At 38.9% G+C, this 19,534-nt stretch overlaps 1 protein-coding gene across 3 annotated transcripts in view; it reads left to right on the top strand.

Annotated features, from left to right (window-relative positions):
* Nucleotides 1-7,154: 7,154 nt before the first annotated feature.
* The window catches only part of ABCC9 (ATP binding cassette subfamily C member 9), a 71,094-nt gene continuing 58,714 nt past the window's right edge, over nt 7,155-19,534 (top strand). The window contains exons 1-5 of one of the 3 annotated variants that reach the window (XM_077178394.1): nt 7,155-7,375; nt 9,233-9,459; nt 10,802-10,845; nt 16,053-16,119; nt 17,630-17,795. In XM_077178394.1, the coding sequence (XP_077034509.1) occupies nt 17,651-17,795 (145 nt within the window). In that variant the 5' untranslated portion in view covers nt 7,155-7,375; nt 9,233-9,459; nt 10,802-10,845; nt 16,053-16,119; nt 17,630-17,650. The remainder of the gene's footprint in view (nt 7,376-9,232; nt 9,460-10,801; nt 10,846-16,052; nt 16,120-17,629; nt 17,796-19,534) is intronic. The other 2 variants (XM_077178392.1, XM_077178393.1) reach the window with 2 other exon arrangements.

The following is a 19,534-nucleotide window of genomic DNA, read 5'->3' as shown; positions in this document are numbered from 1 at the left end:
GATCAGCTTCATGCAATTTTGATTGAAGTGCCTCCTGAGGGGAAACAGGGGGCTGAGGTAACCATTTGGGCCAAGATGTGACTAAGATGACATTGAGTAACTCACATACCCTGGACTTTTTCCTTGCTAGGTCTTGCAAAAGAGTGGGACACAGAAAGCTCTACATTTTAGAGACAGATATTATCTAGTAATTTTATCATCTTCCCTATTATGATACCCTTATCCTTGCCTTTGCAAGTTTTTTTGTCATTTTTTTCAAAATGAGACCCATCCAGGAAATTTTGGTAATGGGGGACTCAAATCTCAATTTGTACTACTATGTAACCTCAAATCATACTCTAAACCACAATCAGACATCACACCTCTAGCTTGTCTCTAAAGAAAGGACTCCTGGAAAATTTTAACAACTACTGACAGCACAGCACTTGCAAAGACCTGTGCTGTGAATGGTGCCAGTTAGATCTCTTACCTGTCAGAGTGTTTGAAATGCATTACATCTCCTTTAGCCCTCACCACCTGTGCAAAACTACCTAAAGTATGTATCTTTGACATGGAAATATTTTTCTTAGGCTGGCTTAGCTGTACTGAGGCTGAAAGTGCAGGTATCTTTAAGGGGATGTTGTTCTGGAGCCAGAGCTCCTCGTGGCACTGACCACAGCCACACTGAACACAAGCACACAACGATTCCATCAATTATTTTTGTCTCCTGGTTAAATTTCAGGCTGATTTGCCTCGTATGTGTGCTCCCATTTCCCCATATCAAGTATTCCACAGCTCCAACCAGTAACTTTCTGTCTTTATTGATGTGTTTCTTAGAGCTTAGGGGGAATGACACCTGTTGGTCTGAAAACAAGAGTTTTTAGCTGGGAGGAGGAACTTCCCCTTGTGTCACTCTTCTCACAGCTCCATATGTAGATGGAATATGCCTGGATACTGGTACATCTTGTTCAGGTACCAGAGTTGAATGCTTCAAACTGAGGGTGAAAAGAAGGTTGTTTCAAAATTGTAGTGTCACTTTTACTGGTGATACCTGATATCAAAACACAGAATGGTTTGATAAGAGAACTATTCCACCCTTGTAAATTTTCTTGGTGAAAGCTGAAATGCATTTTTGCAGGAGAGAAAGCTTTCTAAACAAGAATCTTGGTTTTTACTGTTCAAATTGTGCCCAGAAACTGTGGTAAATTATCCACTAGAAAATAGCATTTCAGCTTATTTATCAGGATCCCACTTTTTTGGGTTCCCCAGACATAATAAAATGTTTAATACATTGAATAACTGCTTCCATATATGAATAATTGTTCTATATATTCCCCATCTTCTATTAATTAAATATCTCTTTCTTTAGCTCTGGAAGTTTCCTCAGGAGTTCAGGAATCTGCATCTCCTCACAGCTTCAGTAGGAACACTGTTAACACTGCTTCTTAAGAAGACAAGTTAAAACTTTCAAAATATGGAGCCTCGGATTTTGCATTTTGAAAATACTGAAATAAATGTCATAGGAAAAAGATAAATTTTTGACACATAAGAGTTTTCACAATGTTATCATAATTATCATCTCTACAAATACAAGGTATGATGGACCCTAAAAACATCAGAAAAATAAGATTTTTCAGTTTCTTCCTCTGTGTTTTTCTTCTAAAAGGAGGGAAGAAATAAAAGAGGGAGAAAAAAGTAGAAATAAGAAAAATTTTTGTAAGTTAAAAGGAAATGCATAACATAAATACTTCTTATTTCTTTTTTTTAATGAGTGAGACAGAATAACAAAAAAACTTTTCAAAATAAAATTCCAACCAATTCTGCTAGTTGTGGTTTTCCTATCAACTAGCATTGAATCAGTTTAATTAAGCACCAGCTACCTGGGCTGAGTAGTGATTTAGCCAAATATCCAGTTCAGATGAAGCCACCTACAAAGGGTCTGCTCAATGAAAGTAAGAAGGATGTGCAGCTGTATTTTCCCTGGAAGACACAAGTATTCCCAGAGACATCCTCTAAAGTGTCTCTCCTTTCTTTTCCCCTCACTTTTTCTCACAGTTTCTTTCTCAGTTCTGTGGAATGACATGAATCACAATAGCATTAGCTACTTTTTTCCAACAACATAGTATTGCCATAGCAACAGATAAAGTGAGTTTGTTGTGGTGTTTTAGTCTAAATAAAAGAGTTCACACGAACATCAGCTGCTCAGGGCACTCTACAATGTATGAACTGAGTATTGGACATATGAACTCCTATTTCCATCTAGAATTTTCTGAAGAGGATAGAGACCTCCTGAGGATATAATTGAATACATGTCATATGTCTATGATTCTTACCAATAGTGGCTGTTGCCTTATGGTTCAAATTTAAACCCAGTTGTGTTCAACTTCTCTCAGTCATCCCTCAGCCCCATCTTGCAGTCAGTTGATGCAAGTTGGCTCACAAAATCAGTTTCATTGTAGATAAAACCCTGTAATTTGAAGCAACTGCTGGATGATGATGCATCTACAGCAGATTTGGGTCTGGATTGTACAGATGGGGTTAATTTTTAATTGCAGCTAGAGTGAGAATGCTTAACACATTACACACAGCATTGCACATAGACCAGCAGGGTCTTCCTGAGATAACTGGGAGCAGGGAAGAATCAGTTCAGCAGAAGACCTGAGTGCAGTCCATTTACATACCAATTCACAAAGTGAAGATTTGGCTAGGGTGGTTTTGGTCATATTATTTTGATGGTGGCCAGATTGCCTCAGTGTGCCAGCATTTCTTATGCAAAGACACAGAAGAACCCATTTGAACCACTTGAAATGAGATGGTGCTGCTTTTCACTGCTACAGGGACAAGATGTAAAAGAGACTGAACAATGATGAAAGTCTGTTTAATTCCCTTTTACATTTCTCAGACCTTTTGCTTTATTACAGCAAATTTGATGTAAATGTCCCTAAAGTCACATTAGTAAATCTTATGCTGTCTGCCAAGAGTCTGCCTGGAATCACTGTGCACTTCAGGGAGGTGTTTTGCTGCTACTGTTCCCCAGGAACTGCTGTTTTCACCGCAAAGGCAGTGTAATGTTCTATAATTTCTCTACCATATGGTATTGTCATTGTCTTGGACCTGAACCAATAGTGTTGTAAGTATTTATCCCATTTTTTCTTTACCTATATGAACCCTTTGACCACGCTGTCAGACTGGTGTCACAGGCCTGTGATGAAGTATTACACAAGTACCTTAGATAACCTTACCCAGGAGCTTCAGAAAGTGTTTTGGCTGCAACATTCCTTGTGACATAAAGTTTCTGCAGTATGCTGATTGCTGGATAATTTAGGAAGTTTTAATTTTTTTTCAAATTTGTTTTCTGCTAAGACACTGTCTTCCACTGCTGGGCCATTGGCACGTCCTACTGTAAATGAGTAATTTTAATTTTGATATTTTGATTAATTTTTATTCCCAATTTTAATCCATGTAAAGTGACATTTAATAAAGTTCTGTGCACTATAAAATGGACTTTAGATTTACATTACCATTCCCTGATCTCCAGCAAGGGTAGCAGATGGCATCAGGTAGAAGAAAATGAGAAAAAATCTGAGATCCAGGACATCAGTATTTTGTGCTAAATACAGGGATAGCAAATAATACAAAGGACAGGGCAGAGTGTATTAAATCCTCAACTTAATCCTGAACTTAATCTGCAGCAGTTGAATTACCTGGATGATCAATCATTAACTGAAATACAACATAAAGTGTGATCACAATGATTTTAAATGTATTTGGGGTTTGTTCTTTTTATGGAAATGAATCTGAACAGAAGTTCTTTTCTGTTCCCAGAAGTCTGAACAGAGATATGTTAAGAAGTTTCCAGCTTACAGATATGCAGCTTCAGAGACTAGAGGATGAGGATTTAGATAAAACACAGATGTGGGACCCTTTATGGTTGAATGTTTCTCTGAAAGCAAGGCACTGCACTACATATCTTTCCTGGAAAAAAAGAGAGGACTCTTTTAAGGATTAAAATACATCCTCTTAAGGTAGTGGATTTTTAAAGAATGTATTCTATATGGAACAAATAACAGAAAAAAAAAGCAAACTATATTTTGTATGCAACACATGTCAGATTTCAGGGTTAGTATAGGCAAATGAATTTAATCTTTTCCTATCAAAGAGATTTCTAATAGCTTTGATGATTTGTTTTTCCTTATGCTATACGTTTTTCCCAGCGTAGAATGTGGCAGGCCTCAAGTAGGAAAACTTCTGGAATTACAATGAGAGATGGAAAGGCATGTGGGAGACATTCTGTGTGGGTTCTACCAGGTGTAGTAAAAATGGTGGGGATGGCCTCTACCAGACACTTGTCATGGTTATTGCCCTTTTAAAATACACATGCAAAAATATATCAGGCTGAAATTTTATTTCCATACCTCAAAAGAAGAAATTAAGAGAAAGATACAAGTAAAGTTTTCAAAACTTTAACCATATAGACACTGTCATTCTCCAGGGGATGAGATAGTCATATCCAGGGTGGAATTAGCTCCCACTGTCTTCTATATCTGGTTTAGAATGAAAAGAATAATCATCTGAAAATGTATTTTTCTCTCTGAATGCTATATAGGGAGTCTAGTAGCAGGCAGACACATAAGCAGTCAAGCATCTGCCATTTAATCCTCCATGAGGCAAGTTCTCTGTTGAGTATCTAATGCCCCTTTCAGGCATTCACTCTGAAATTAAACACCTAAAATTATTTCTGACTACTACGTGTCTAAAAGCCAACATTTGTAAATGGGACTGAACAATGTCAGTGCCTTGTTGAGTTTAATGGGAGAAAATGAACCTGATCCCACATTAGTTCTGATTTGGTTGCAGAAGGTTTAAAATCTGACTGATGGGTTGGCTGGGTTAGAAATAATGAAGATTTTCTGGGCAATGCAAAAGAATGGTCTGAATTGTCCAGTGTCAGCCTAGAAGACTCAAATTCAATATAGCACAGAGGAGGGAGTCGCCATCCCTGGAGGTGTCCAAGGAATGTCTGGATGTGGCTGGCACTCAGTGCTCTGAGCTGGGTAACAAGGTAGAGATTGGTCACAGGTTGGACCTGATTTCCCTGGAGGTCTTTTCCAACCTTAATGATTCTGTGATTATTTAAAACAAAAAGAATCCCCTTTTCTTCAGTTCCTCACACACAGACATACATGTAAAATCTACAATATCATTGTAATTTATAGTACAAGTGGGTCTATGCGTTTGGTAGAATCTAAATTGTAGTACATAAGGTTTACTTTATGATATTTATGATGCAACTCCTCTATTCTCAGAGGATGTAGAGATCTTGCATTATCCTTGACAGCCTTGAAAAGCCCTTCAATATGAAAGGAATACCTCTCAGACTTTGTGGGTTTTTGAAGGAAAAAAATAGTGAAGTGCAAACCACATGTGTTTGGTTGCCTGTGTTGGTGGTTTGTTCTGAGGTTGTTTTGTTTGTTGTTTTAATAAAACAGCTTTTGTCAAACAGAACAGGTAAACCTGGAGATCTGAAAATTTGTGTTGTGTGCAGGGCCTAACTTTTGCCAAGATCAAAAGATACCCAGGCAAATGGTAGCATCGTATTTGGTGCCTCTGACTTCACCACGGCGCCGTTATCCCTCAAAGGTCAGAAGCTTTGTAAATCCCTGTTCAAGGCCTGTGGCTTTCTACACCTTTTATAGAGATGAACTCTGAGGTCTGGGATTTTCTCATCCTTCTCCATATAGAGTTGTTCACTACTTAGATTGCTCTGTTGAAATTTTGCTGTATATATTTTCCACAACACTTTTCCCCATAGAAACCAGGCATGATAACTTTTAAAAAAAGCTGTGGAAAATATTTCAAATAATACTAAGCTTCTACTCCTTCCCCCCTCCCCCTTAATAACAATAAATATTTTAAACAGACAGAGAATTTATCCAAAGAACAGGCTGAATTTTCTATGACATTAAAAAAATTTAAATAAAAAGTTAAGTCTTTGCTACTTCATTACAATTGTCTTGTTAGATCCATTAATTTTTCTTTAGATAAAATGAGCAATGTGTAATTAAAAGAAAAAATAAGAAAACAGCAAGCTCTTTTTTTAAGTAGGGTTGTAAGTGTAAATAAAGTTAATCTGGAAAGCTGTGTCAGTCTGATCTTTTTATATGGTGCACGAGTTCTGACACAGCACTGTGGGGATTCTGTCACTGTGACAAATTTAGAAGCAAAATAAAGACTTGATAGTCCATAACTTATATAATTGACTCTGAATTTTTTATTAGCATAAAGCCCTGGTATAAATTATGTAAACTGGTTTAAAATCAGTCAAGGAATTTGTCCAGTTCAGCACAATGAGAGGTTTTCTACAAAAAATCTACTTTAGTGGATGAAATGATGGTGACCTCAGCTCTTCACCCAAGAAATGGAAATGACAAGGAGCCTGCAGGCATCTCTCTGAGTTTGGCTAATAAGTGGAAACTCTTTAGGGTCCAGTGCTTTGATTGCCATAAATGCTGTAGAAGGGTACTTATGGATTGGCCCACAATATGGGAAATGACAGAGAGAGCTGCTGGCAGCTGAAACCAGAACAGCTGAAACCAGAACAGCTTGTTGTATGAGCAGGGTCCAGAGTGCAGCCACCTTCCTTTTCTGGTTAGTGAGTGAAATAAACCAAGACAGTTCAGGTGGAGAGTGCTCAGCCAGGACCTGTGGCAAAGAAATCCACACTGCAGCGCCTATTGGGTCATTTCCCTCACATTGGTGAGTCCTAATTTATGAAAACCTTTTCCCACACATGTTATTCCTCCACCATTTTGGTTCTTTTAGGTTCAGCTGGTTAAGCTGATGGAAGCCCATCAGGGTGTGGAAATCAGTGCCGGCCGGGCCGTGGATTTCACAGAACGAAGGAGCCAAAACTCAGCGATTTTGTTAAGATCCGCTTAGAATATTTTGCATTCTGCCTCTCCCTCCCCGAAGCCATCAGGTGAAGCAGCTTCTGCCTTTAAGCTGCCCATCCGCCATGGTCAGGCACTCCCCTCGCTCCGGGGCCGCGGGGCCACCCGCCTGCGGAGGGACCCTGCCGCCGGTGAGTGCCGCGGCAGCGGCGGCCGCGGGAGCCCGAGGGGTGGCGCATCCTTCCTCGCATTCCTCCCTGCATCCTTCCCTGCATCCCTCCTTGCATCCTTCCCCGCATCCCTCCCCGCGATGCCTCCCTCCGCCACCGCATACGCTGCCAGTGCGGCAGTCCCGGTGCTGGCGGTGCCGTGCCCGGTTCGGTCCCGCACCGCGGGCACTTCTGCAGCTGAATCAGCCTCGGCTTGGGGAGATGTCGGTACCAGATCTCGTCTTCTGGAGGCTGCCTGGGAAAGCCGGTGACGTGCTGGATGTGGGGGTACCTGAGGTTCGGCCTGTGGTTGTTTCCATTCATTTAAACGTCCAAACATTCCCTGAAACATTTTGAATTCCTGTAATTACCATTTTTTCCCTCTCTGTCCCTTCTCCTTCCCCCTGACAAATCGAAAAGCCCTCATACAAAATGCCAGATCAGAGCCGACTGTTCTGACATTTCAGAGCTTTTCATTTTTCGTAATCCTTTTTAGATGCATTTCAAAACACTTCAGCTTGTCATGTAGAGAAATGAAAGTGCCCCATTTAGAAACAGCAAAATGAAACATGCTGGCTGATTCCATGTTCATTTTGCCTTATTTTTTTCCTTTCTGTTTAAACAATTTTGTAGAAAAGACAGAACTGAATAACAGTGAACTAAATATTCATGTTTTGGTGAAGAAAATTGTGACCATAAATGTTACTCACTTCTGTCAGAAATTAAATGTTTTTTCAAAAATATTACATGACAGTACTATTTCAGATGATTCGATGCGTTAAAAATTTTTTATTTTTTAAAAAATCTTCTTTAACAAACATAGATATATAGCAGAACTCAGAGACTTCCAATCCATAATCTTTTTTCTAAAGCATTTCATACATGAAAAGGGAAGAAATAAAAGGAAAAAAAAAACTAAACACAAGTCAAAGATTTTAAAATGCCTTGGAGGACTATTGAGGTCTGTTGAAATGTAAAGCTGTGTTGGTATTTCAAATCAATGGGAGCTAACAAAAGGTACTAATTAGCTCTGAGGTTTCTGATTTCTTATCCCTACAACAGTCAAGTTTGAAACATCAAAGAAAAAGGAGCAGCCTGGGTTTACCAAGGTTTTGATAAATCCTGCAGTGTTTGGCCTCAGCCATCCAAGTCCATTCTCAGCTTAACATTCTCTGTAACCCCATTCATGGAAACATGGAAACATCTTTGACCTCAATCCCTTGGAAACCATTTGCTCTCTAATGATCTAGATGCAATCCCTGGATTCTGTGAGGTCTACGCAGAATTCTGTCCCAAGGGTCTCCAGCTTCAGTACTGAATGACTGAACTGGAATTGGTCTGGGTGATCCTTGTGTCCCCCTTCCAGCTCAGGCTATTCTGTGATTCCAACAGTGTACTCAAAACCACCCTGCATTGCCACATGTCTGGTGCTGCACCACAAGTCCCAGATCTTTGCAATATATGGCCTCAAATTGTAAGGCTCAAGTGAAACTGTCACGATGGAAAAATCCGAATCTTGGTTCATCTTTGTTTGATGGTGCTGTGAGAAAATGAGCAAACAAACCAACGGACCACATGTGGGCTCTCTTGGGATTTCTTCACGTCTAAGTAAACATATATAATGGATCTTGCAACTAAAAAAGTTATCCCATGTAAATAAGGGCTATTGTGTTGAAAACTGTATTCCTGGTATGAGCATCAAATTAGTTTGGAATTTTATTTCAAGTATATAAAAAGGCATTTCACAAGAAGCAGACCTGTGGATCAAAAAGCGAGATCTGGTCAGTATTTTAAGCAGAATAGCTGGAGGGACTTAGGTAAGTGAGTAAAGTAAAATATCTGAGTAGACTTTTCTGCTTAATACAGTGGAAGACATGCAAAATTATGTTGTCACATTCAAATTATCCAAGATTAATTACATAGAAATCAAAAGCTGAATCTCTGCAAGCCTGCCAAAAGTTAGACTACCTTGTCTAAATCAATTACTTCAGAATAGCCATCTGCCAATAGTCCATGTGCTGCAATGCAGCTTCTTGGAATCTTACTGCTCCAGAGAGGGAAAAATGAAAATAAAAGCAAGCAGAAGAAATCCCAGGGGACTGTAGCTTCAGGAGGCGAAAAATTGGTGCTTTTTGCTTGCCTGTCTCTTCCCAGTTTCCTGCCCCCTTCAGCGTATGAGAAAGGCAAGAAGAGTTTGTGCACTTTGGAAACTCGATAGGAGGCAGCAGCTGATCTTCCCATCACCAGCCTAAAAATAATCCACTCCAGGGCTTGGAGCGGCTTCACTAAGTGGAGGAAAATCCTGCCATCGGGATGATATTGATCACATAGCACAACCGAGTGACACTTTGGGTTGGTATTTTGGGGTTGTGTTTACAAAGGTAAGCTGCAGAGTTTGATCTAACATTCAGCAACCAAACGGGGCATGCGATGACCCTCCCCCCATTATCTCCCACTAACCACCACCTCCTCCTCCTCCTTCCCTTTATATCTGTGGGACAGGGCTGCTCCTCGTTCTTTCCTGGGATTACAACTCCAATCTCTTTTTCCTTTTTCATTCGCAGGCGTTCTCTCTTTACCGTCCCCTCCTGCTGATGTTTTCTTTGCTGCTGTTCACAGGGTTATGTTTCTTTTTTTAAACTGTCCTGTCTTGGCAATGTGAAGTCGAAGGTTTTACAGCAGGCAGCATAGCACGCTGGTGTTGGGGATTGCATTGTGTGGAGAGGCTTTCCAAAAAAGAAAGAAAGAAAAAAAAGCGATGTATTTAGATGTGTGAGACCACTGCAGATGTTTGTGTGAAATGCTTTGCAGTGCCAATAGCCTGTTTAGCACCACTGCCGTTGTGATTTTCCCTGTGTTTGGAGCCTGATCCAGAAGGCTCCCGAAGTCAATGAGATTCTTTGCATTGACTTCAGCACCGTTTGGATCAGGCACACGGCAGTTAGCGCTGCGAATGCTGACAAGCACCAGAGGTAATTCATCATCCTGAGGCCCAGGGGAACTGGGACAGCGCTTAGCAAGGAAGAGGGGTCTGTGGAGCATAGGTGGTCACAGCTTAAATAAGGAATAAAAAGAAAATTGTATTTTGTATTGGGTAGTTTTTGATAAAATAGATTTTAAAGGACAGTGCTTTCTGCCGTTAGCTCTGCAGCACTCTTTGCAAGACTGTAGATCACATGGGTTGGGTTAGAGTGCTTTTAGGAAGGTAAGAGCAAACTAGAAGGTTTCGACCTAGAAAGGAAAAAGATTCAGAGCACTAACCTAAAATCTGTGAAAAACCTCAGAGTTAGGCCTTCCATTCAAAGCTATAAATTAATAATTTGTCCTTAGTTAAAATTTACTATGGGAAATTCCAGAAGGAAAGACAAATTTTACTTTTGTGATTTATCCAGAAGATAAGAACTAAGTACTTTTGTAAAACTCTGAGTATTTTCTTCACCCTGCACCTATATGCATACACATATGTATATACATACATGTTTATATGTATATATGGGCATATAATGCACATTATATCTAAGACCAAAATGAAATTTGATCTGAACTGAGACACAAGTATGCTCTGTAAACAGATATATTTTAATTAGGAAGTGCAACTATCAATTTATATATATTTTTTTAAAGTATGGACAACAGAACTACTGCAATAAATGTTTTCAAAATATTCTTATTCCCCCAAACAAGCTCCACCTGAGGAGTGTACTTATACTCTTTTTTTTGTAGTTATAAGTACCTTGCAGAGCATGACGATCAGAGTGATAATTCAGGTAAGATCAAACTCTTGAATATGAAGATTTTTAAGTCCACTTTAAAAGACCCTTAAGGTAGTTAAAATGTCTTTAATTAGGATTCTTATAGTTTTGTACTTGGTGAGGATGTTCTCATAATTTTAATGGAAATTTAGATTATCTACAATTTTCCCATTGTCTTCTTCAGAATTGCTTATGGAAAATATATCTCATGAACTGGCTTAGTGCCCTGAGAATCACCATTAATGTTTGTTAAAATGAGATTTGTGAGTTTTAGGTTCAGTGTTTTGTCATTTCCATGTTTACAACTTTGACCTATTTTCTTTCTTCCCAAAACTTCTTTCCTCTTCACAGTGAATATTTGTTCATGAATCACTTTTGTTCTGTTTTCTGTTTATTCTCTTATGACTGTGTCTATCCACCTTAGCCTAAAACCAGGAAGTCTTAACTTGCCAGTAATGGGGACCCTAGCATAAAGATTTAAATGCTTAAAGGACATGAGGGGTTTTTTAGCTATTTCATCGAAGGGTGAACTGCTGTTTAGATAGTTCACATTCTCATTAAAGTAAACCACAGGGAATCAGATACCCAAATGATGTAAAGGAGACCTGAAATTTACGTTCCACTGGTACCAACATGGGCCCATCCTCCTAATTGTTCTTTCCATTCCCCTCCTCTGTGCAGTTTGGCTGATGGCTTTTAGCTCATGCTGACTATTGTGCACAGGCCATTCTCAAAGGGAGAAGGAAAAACCACCTCTGAGAATCTCTGATGAGTTGTAGAGTTCATAAAGACAGAAGTTAAAGTGAGTAATTTGACAGTAACTTAGAAAGACAAAGGCCTTCCAGCCTACAAGTGTTAAAAAAAACATTACCTGGCACTTGGTACTCCTGCTGGGTTGCTGAATGTAACTGATGTCCTCAGATGGCACATGCTTGTTATCAGATGATCTTTGTCCCATTACTACATTTCCGTGTCTGAAATGATAGATTAAACCTAGCATGCATGGCAATACTATTATAAAGTGTGACATTCCTGCTGTAAGTAGCAGTGAAGCAAATTGTGATGTACCCATGTTGCTGCAGTTGCCCCAGCATAACTTGTTGGCCTACTGTATTCAACAGCAAGTGAAACTTTCTCTAGGAAACCCATTTTTTGCAATGACTATGAATAACATTGTCTTTTTAAATTAGTTTATGAGCCCTTCAACAGTTATTCTGAATGGCTGCTACTACCTGATGAGAAGTAGTGGTTCATAACTGCAGATGACCAACAAATTTCAAAATAACTTTCTAACCCTTCATCTGTTTTCTCCAGAGTATTCACTTTTAGGTTACACAATTTCTTTTTTCAATGTGGCAGTTAGACTGCTCCCATTTTGTTCAGACATTGCTGTTGGCCAGTCAAAGCCATCTTCCTGTAGAGAAGCTTTCAGCTCCAAAGGCTCCCACCTGAGCATGAGCTTAGAGAAAAGGTCAATGCATATGAGAAGGAGAGGCCTTTGTTTTCCAGTGCCTCTCCCTTCCTTTGGGCCCCACAGATAAAGTTTTGCTAAGAGGCTGGTGGACATTTCTCCAGTGTTTATGTCCTTGAGACAGTCCTGCATGAGTCATCTTGGGAATTGAAGTAGGACAACTGCAGCAGTTCAGTTCTGATGTTGAGCTTTATGTGAACAGGGCTTCTTATCTTAGGAACAGCACCACATTGATTAGGACTGTTAATTGTGAGACTGAACTATGCTTGTGTGGCTCTCTGCTGGACTGTGAGCCCACAGCAAGGCAGTCAGACTGCAGAGGGTGATAAACCCATCTGGCTTTGCTGCTTAATTCACCTGTGTACCCTTCCCAGGCAGTGCTGTTTCCAGTGTTCCCAAGGAAGGGTCCTGGCAGGTGTAGGAGGGCAGCTGCTGCTCTGGAATGCATTGAGTTGGAGCATTAAAGGCTTTAATCTCTTCCATCCCTGTTATAACAGAAATCTCTTCAAATTTCTCCTCCTGTGGCTCTGCAGCCCAGTTTTACCTCTTTGACCTCTCCCCACATACTTACTGTGGCCTAAAAAGTCTGCCTCCTCATCTTTGGGAAGGAGAACCTTTGACCACAGGGTGGGAAAACTTGAGTGAGCTCTGTATTCTGATTTGCTTAGGTCTAATTCAAAGACCTTCAGCATTAAAAGTTTTGCTGTTCTGTGTGATTAACATTCTGTCATTTTTTTCGGTGGAAAATACAGAATAAGTATTCAGTGTATTTAGTTATGTACTTGCATAAAGCTCAGTGTGGAGAGAAACAAACAGCACTTCCTCACATGGGCAAGATACCTTTTTCCCTCTCTACAGATGTAGTTCTGACTGAAGCCCAGCATTTTCTTACTAGTAGAGTAAAAGCCAAAGAAAGAATAGTTTAATTAGTTTAATTTTTATTGAAGGAACCACATTTGATCAGTGGTCAGTCATAGAAGTGTTCCATCTTCCTTTCCTGCTACAGTTTTAAGTGAGTTACAACAGTAAGCACAACTGCAATTCTTCAATTCTTCATGTTTTGGCTTTATTTTGTGGTTTGTTTTTTTTTGTTTTTAATTTATTGTTCTTAATTTTCACATTTTCATTTCATTTCATGAAATCTTATGGTTGTACAGAAAGAGGGGAATGGTGCCTTTTCACTCTTTCACTGGGTAACTGCAAACAAGTTCAAACTGTCTAAATTTCCAGGCTCAGTTTTAGGAGTGAAAGCTTTCAAAACTAGGACTCATTAAAAGTCAGTGTAGCTGAGGCCTTTTAAAACTCTTCAAAATTCTTAGAATCTCTTTAAATTGCAATACTGAAAGAAATGCTGTTTAAAAGTGCAACTTTTACTCTTTAATTAGTCTGAAGCTTAATTTGTTTGCAGCCCTAAAAATGTGTCATTCTGTAGCTACACTGTACTTTCCAATCATGGGATCTGAGCGTGGGCACAAGAAATTTTGCCATTATATTATCAAATTTTTATTTGTAAAAGACTGAAGGCTGCACTGTTTTCTTGGATGAGAGATTGCATCTGAAAACTTGTCATGGTCCAATTCCTGTTATTTTTAGTGGAACTGCAAAAGCATTGTTGAAAAATACCCTGTACTGTCTAGAGAAATCAAGGATTTGTTCTTCTGCCTTAGGGGCTTTCTTTCTGTCCTTCTTTGGAGAAGAACACAGCTTTTTAAACTTTGAGGCTAATGGAAATGAGCTTCTGGAGGCATGCCCTGATGCTGCAGAAAGCAATGGCTAATTTCAGCTTCAAACCAAAGGGCATTGACTGTAAATGCAAAGCATCCTCCCTTTGATATCAGCAAAACTTCATCCAGTATATTTCCCTTATCTAGGAAACTTGAGCCTAGAGGCAGGAGCTACATTACATGATTTATTCCAGGGGGTGATAGTTCTGTGCATGTCTCCACCTCCAGAGTCTCCTCTGTATCTAAGTTTTCCAAAAAACAGAGCAAGGTCCAGTGGTTTGAGTGACAGAACTGTGGAGGGTGTGTGGGATCTGCCTTCTGAACCAGAAATGGATGGGAAGGGAAGGATGGAATGGTTCCTGTCTCTCCACAAGGCACACTGGAGATGTCATTATTTCTCAGAGCTCCAAGGTAGTGCAGGATGTTTTCATACACCATTCTTGAAGATCCAGAGAACTGCCAGCAGCAGGTGTTATGAAATTTGGGACATGCCAACAGATACAGAATATGAGTCCTCCACTTCCAGCCACAGTTCGTTCCCAGCACAATGGAAATGGAAAAATGGGTGGAAGAAAGGAGGGAAGGAAGGAAGGAAGGCTCACTGGAATATTAATGCTTCCACAGTTCTTATTTCCTCTATTCCCTATCAGTGCCAAACTGCACTGGATGTGTGTCCTGAGCTGAGTGCTGCTCAACAGGGAAGTTGTACATTTTATGATTTGGCATTTTATGAGGCCAAAGCTACATTGGGGCAGCACAACATCACCACACTGATCAGAACATTTTCATAGATTTTAAGCCTGTGGAAGTTTAATGAATATGGTCACTGGATAAACTGATTCATTATGAGGTTTTCTGATAAAAAATCTTGGGAATTTTGTGTCAATTGCCCTATCTCGTTTTATTTGCCATGCAATCTTTTTTATTTTCTGGGAATTTTTGCAAACTAACCGACCTAGACTTGATTTTCTCTTTTTTTTTTAAGAGAAGGCAATTAAATTCTACTTCTCTTTTTTTTTTTTAAATGAACAGAAGTATTGTGAATAGACTGCCCTTACCTTCTCTTGAAAAAGATCACCAGTATGATGGGCACTGTCTCTAGATATCAGTATTAATTAATAGGACCAGGTTCTTTTCTCAGTCCTGGCAATGTGCAAAAGAAAATTGGTTTTAAGAATGTTACTGGATACTCCATACTATACTGTTTGTGATACTCCATCACAGGACTAGGCCCAGCACAGATTCTTGTGAAGATTCAGATGTGATTCTTCAAAGATGCATCTTACAGGAGGGCTTTTAGCAACTGTTGTTTGAAGTGTGATAGGAAACCTCTGCAAACTGATGGTGGTCTCCAGTTAAGAGAAAACAGTCTTTCTGCAGTTAATAGTCCTTCACTTGAACATTTGCCACCTCTATTCTATTTCCCTTCCAGAAAAATGGGAAAAAACCAACAGTTCCCTTAGCTTCCCTTGGATGTGGTTTTCATCCTTTCTCCCAGATTGATTTTTGACTAGAAGCCAAAAGCTACACTGGGAGTAAATGATTCAGTGGTCATCTGAACCCAGGATTCTCCTGCCTTTCAGTACCACTCCAACCACTAGACCACAACAGCATCTTATGCTGCCTCAGAAGAGAGGCATCCTTGTGGGAAAGGGAGGAAAATTCCCAGCAGAACTCCCTTGGACTTCTGACCTTCGATAAAAATGAGGAAACAACACTTCTGATTTTCAAGAGATTACTATTATCATTATGTTTCCCTTAAAGAAGACATGTCAAGCTTTCACAAATTAAACCCAAACAACCTCTGTGTAGATTTTTTTAAAAGTTCCTTATTTGTTTTGCTAATAACCCCTTGATATATTCAGACAGATCCCACATTAACAGAATGTTTGTTTTTTTTTTTTTTACTAGCCTTATGCATTTATTAATGTATTTTGGTATAAAAATAAAATTATAGAATGATAGTGGTCATATAACTCTATTTATTATAGAGAATGGGCCAAAATCTCCATCAAATTGTGTTACAGCACATGGACTGTTAGCAGATGGTGGTTACTGAAGTTTGAGTCAGTTGACCCTCAGCTTTTCCTCACAGTGAGTACCTGAATGCTAGTTATGCTTAACTTCTGGTAAATCTCAGCCATAAACTACAGATGTATTTGGGAAAGGGAGTGCATTTATCACACTCCTTTCAAAGAAACTCCTCTTCTCTGATGTGTTTTGATATGGGTTGTGATTTTCAGATCCAAAAAGAACTTAAAAGCTAACAGGGGGTTTAGCAGAGGTTCAAAATTCTTATTTGAATTCTATATTTTTGTGAAGATCTGCATATTTGTTCTGTCTCTAAGGGACTACCTGTGTAGTTTATGCTTACCTTATTATGATTACCTTGTTTAAACAAATTACAAAACTAATAGCTATATGAGGAAAGAAGGAGATTTTTTTCTTCCCATTCAACTGCCTTTTTTTTGGTTTGTTTTTAAACTGCATTTATACATTTTCTGCATCCCTATCTTGTTCTGATTCTGCAAAACCTATTAATACCAACGTTCTTGCAGACAGATGCTTTGCTGAATTAAATACATTCCTTCTATTTTAGCATGTAAAATTTGAGAAAGAGTGTGGATAAATGAGTTTCCACAACTTACTCTACAGTACTATGTTGCTCTGTGTAAGTCTCAGGCAAAGAAATAAGCAAGGAAAGACTTTGTTTGCAGTTTGTTTCATCTTCTGGTAAAGAAGACTGAAAAAATAAATGATGCACAGGTTGATTTAAGCCAGAACCTGGCCATAACTCCGGGTCACTCTATGGCCCACACTCTGCAAGTACGAACACAGGAGTTTATCATGGTGTACAAAGATAATCTCACTAGAAGTCATGGAAGTCAGAGACTGCTGGGATGAGTCTAAGCACATGTTTAAGAGTTTTCAGGATCAAACATAAATGCTGATTTACTGCCTAGGCAATCTTCAGTACCACCTACTTTGGTTAAGAGTTCGTCATTTTTCTGTAATGTCTCCCGTGTGCGGCCATTGCTCTATGTGACAACGAAGAAATACAAAATATTAGTGAGTGCAAAGCTGCCAGATCACAAATACCAAAGGTTCAGAGCTTGCATTGGGAATGCAGTGCAACAAATTGTTGGAGACATTGCATAGACAGTCTTGGCTCACCAAAGAAACAGCAACACACAGGTCAACTAATGTCCATTTGGGTTTTCTTATGAGAAATGGAAATACTTATTTTTCAAATCTTCTACTTTCTTTCTTTATATTCTCACAGAGCTATTGAAGCATAGTGTTTGTGCCTATAGTGAGCACTAGAAGTTATCGCACAATGTAATTAAAAATAGCACTTAAATAATGAATGCAGCTAAATATAAACAATATTATGAAAATATAAACAATACTAATGTCATATAAACACAGCCTTCTAATGTACTTGTATTTAACATTGCCCAAAATAATTTTCAAAATACAATTGTGTTATTCTCTATGGATTGCTCAGTGTGCTCCTTCCCTTTCTCTTAATTATATTTATTTTGTCTTTAGCCAAAGGGAATGCTGGCACTCTTGATAGTCAACATTTCTCTCATTTCTGTAGTAGCCAGACCCTCCAGAAGAGATGAGACTCGCGTTTTGTGGTAACGACAATGCCTCAGCCTACAACATCAGTGCTGGTGTCCTCAGGAATGTCTGCTTTGTGGATGCCCTCAACTTGGTCCCTCATGTCTTCCTGCTGTTTATCACCTTCCCAATTTTGTTCATTGGTGAGTTATTCCATGGAGCTCTGCCTTCCCACAAACACTCGAGCATGTGTTTATACTCAGTCATGTTTGCATGGGCTCGGTGGAACCATTGGATGCTTTGTATTTATGAATTCTGAAAAAAGAAGAGGAAGAATGGCTTCACCCAGAGGATGTGAGGCCAACCTGCTGAAATGTGGGAATTTTAGATATAAATCTGAACTAATCAGTATGAAGAGATGTATGAGAACCAGAAATATCAGATCCAAATTTGCTGTGAAACTTCTCTCTGCAGAAGTTTTCTTCAGATTTGAAATTGGCAACTTGCAACCTTTGTTATTATTAGATATTAGAAGACTTAAAGGCAGTGTGTCTGAATTTTCTTGAAGTTACATGAATTACAGAGAATATCCAAAATGTTCACATTGGATCTAATGCTAGGACGGGTGTAGAAAATATTTAATATAGAACAATTGCTTCTTTGCTAACATTTGTAAACAAAAGTAGAGCAATAGAGATTTTTTTTTCCCCAACAGAAATAAAAAATAAGAAATGATAAATTCATCTTGAGGAATGTAGGATAGTGGAGGGGCTCAAGTCACACAGTCTTGTAAAAAAACCCATTTCAGCTAGTACTCTAATGATAGTTTCTTCTACAGTTGTCCTTTTATCCCAGTTAATTTGCAGTGGTGAAATAAATACAATTTAATACTTTTCCAGAGAGGTCAAACAGTGGCATTCTTACTGATCATAGGAGATTACAAGACTTGAATAACCATCAAAAGTATTAGTGAAAATAAATATTCTCCTGACAACTGCATGAGAAATGCCATGTCAGTTCTTCCATGTTACTTTCCTGGTGTTGCATGTGTTGATGCATGGTAATGCATTTCTTCCACAAGGAAGATTTGAATTTGGGATTGTAATTGGACATGAGATTTTAAGGGCTTTCATCATGCAAAAAGACTCCAAAGCGGTTGAATAAAATGCTACAGGAACCTGTGGGCTAAGACAGTCTTTACCTAACTGTGACATGATCCAGTGACTAAAACTAATTAAATAATTAAACAAGAGAATAAGAAACAAATTCTAACAAATTATAAAGACTAGAAAGAAACCCCAGGGTTATGGAATCTCTCTCCAACAGTGCTGGATTTTTTACCTCAGTGCTGGCTCTTCCTTTGAGGTGAGATGCAGGTCCTCCTTGAAGGACAGGGCTTTGTGCAGTAGTGATTGATGAAAGTACAATGCAAGTCTGAGGGCAAAGATAATATTTTAGACTACTCTAACATTAGGTGCTGCTTCAATTTTTTAGAGGCATTAGCCAATTAATTTTGAAATAGTATTGCAGCCGCTGAAAATTCCCTCTATTTTGTAACAACTTTAGGAAAAGTAATAGCATTTTAAATTGTATGCTATTTATGTAAGTATGTAATTCTTTGTTTTCTATTTTGTATGCTAATTATCAGGACAAATAGTTGTTGAATGGAGCATTAAAAGCCAACTGGAGTCCATGGTATAGACTGACCCTAAACCAGAAATTTGGTGATAAGCTGTGTTTGTGCAGATGTGTGGGCAAAGAAAAAATAAAAAGCATCTTGATAGAGACAAAGACAGGAGCAAGGTCAAAGAAAACCACATTAGATTAGGAAAGTCTTAGAGAACTATAGAAAATGCTTGAGATAGCTATGGAGAAGAGAGAATAATTTGTTCTTGAAGAATTTTGTGTCTTAACCAAGGATGAAATGGTGAAATACTGACAG

This window comes from Agelaius phoeniceus, chromosome 5 (genome assembly GCF_051311805.1).
Source record: "Agelaius phoeniceus isolate bAgePho1 chromosome 5, bAgePho1.hap1, whole genome shotgun sequence".
Classification (NCBI taxonomy): Eukaryota; Metazoa; Chordata; class Aves; order Passeriformes; family Icteridae; genus Agelaius; species Agelaius phoeniceus.
Note: the sequence above shows the minus strand (reverse complement) of the source record. Positions and strands in the feature narration are given on the sequence as shown.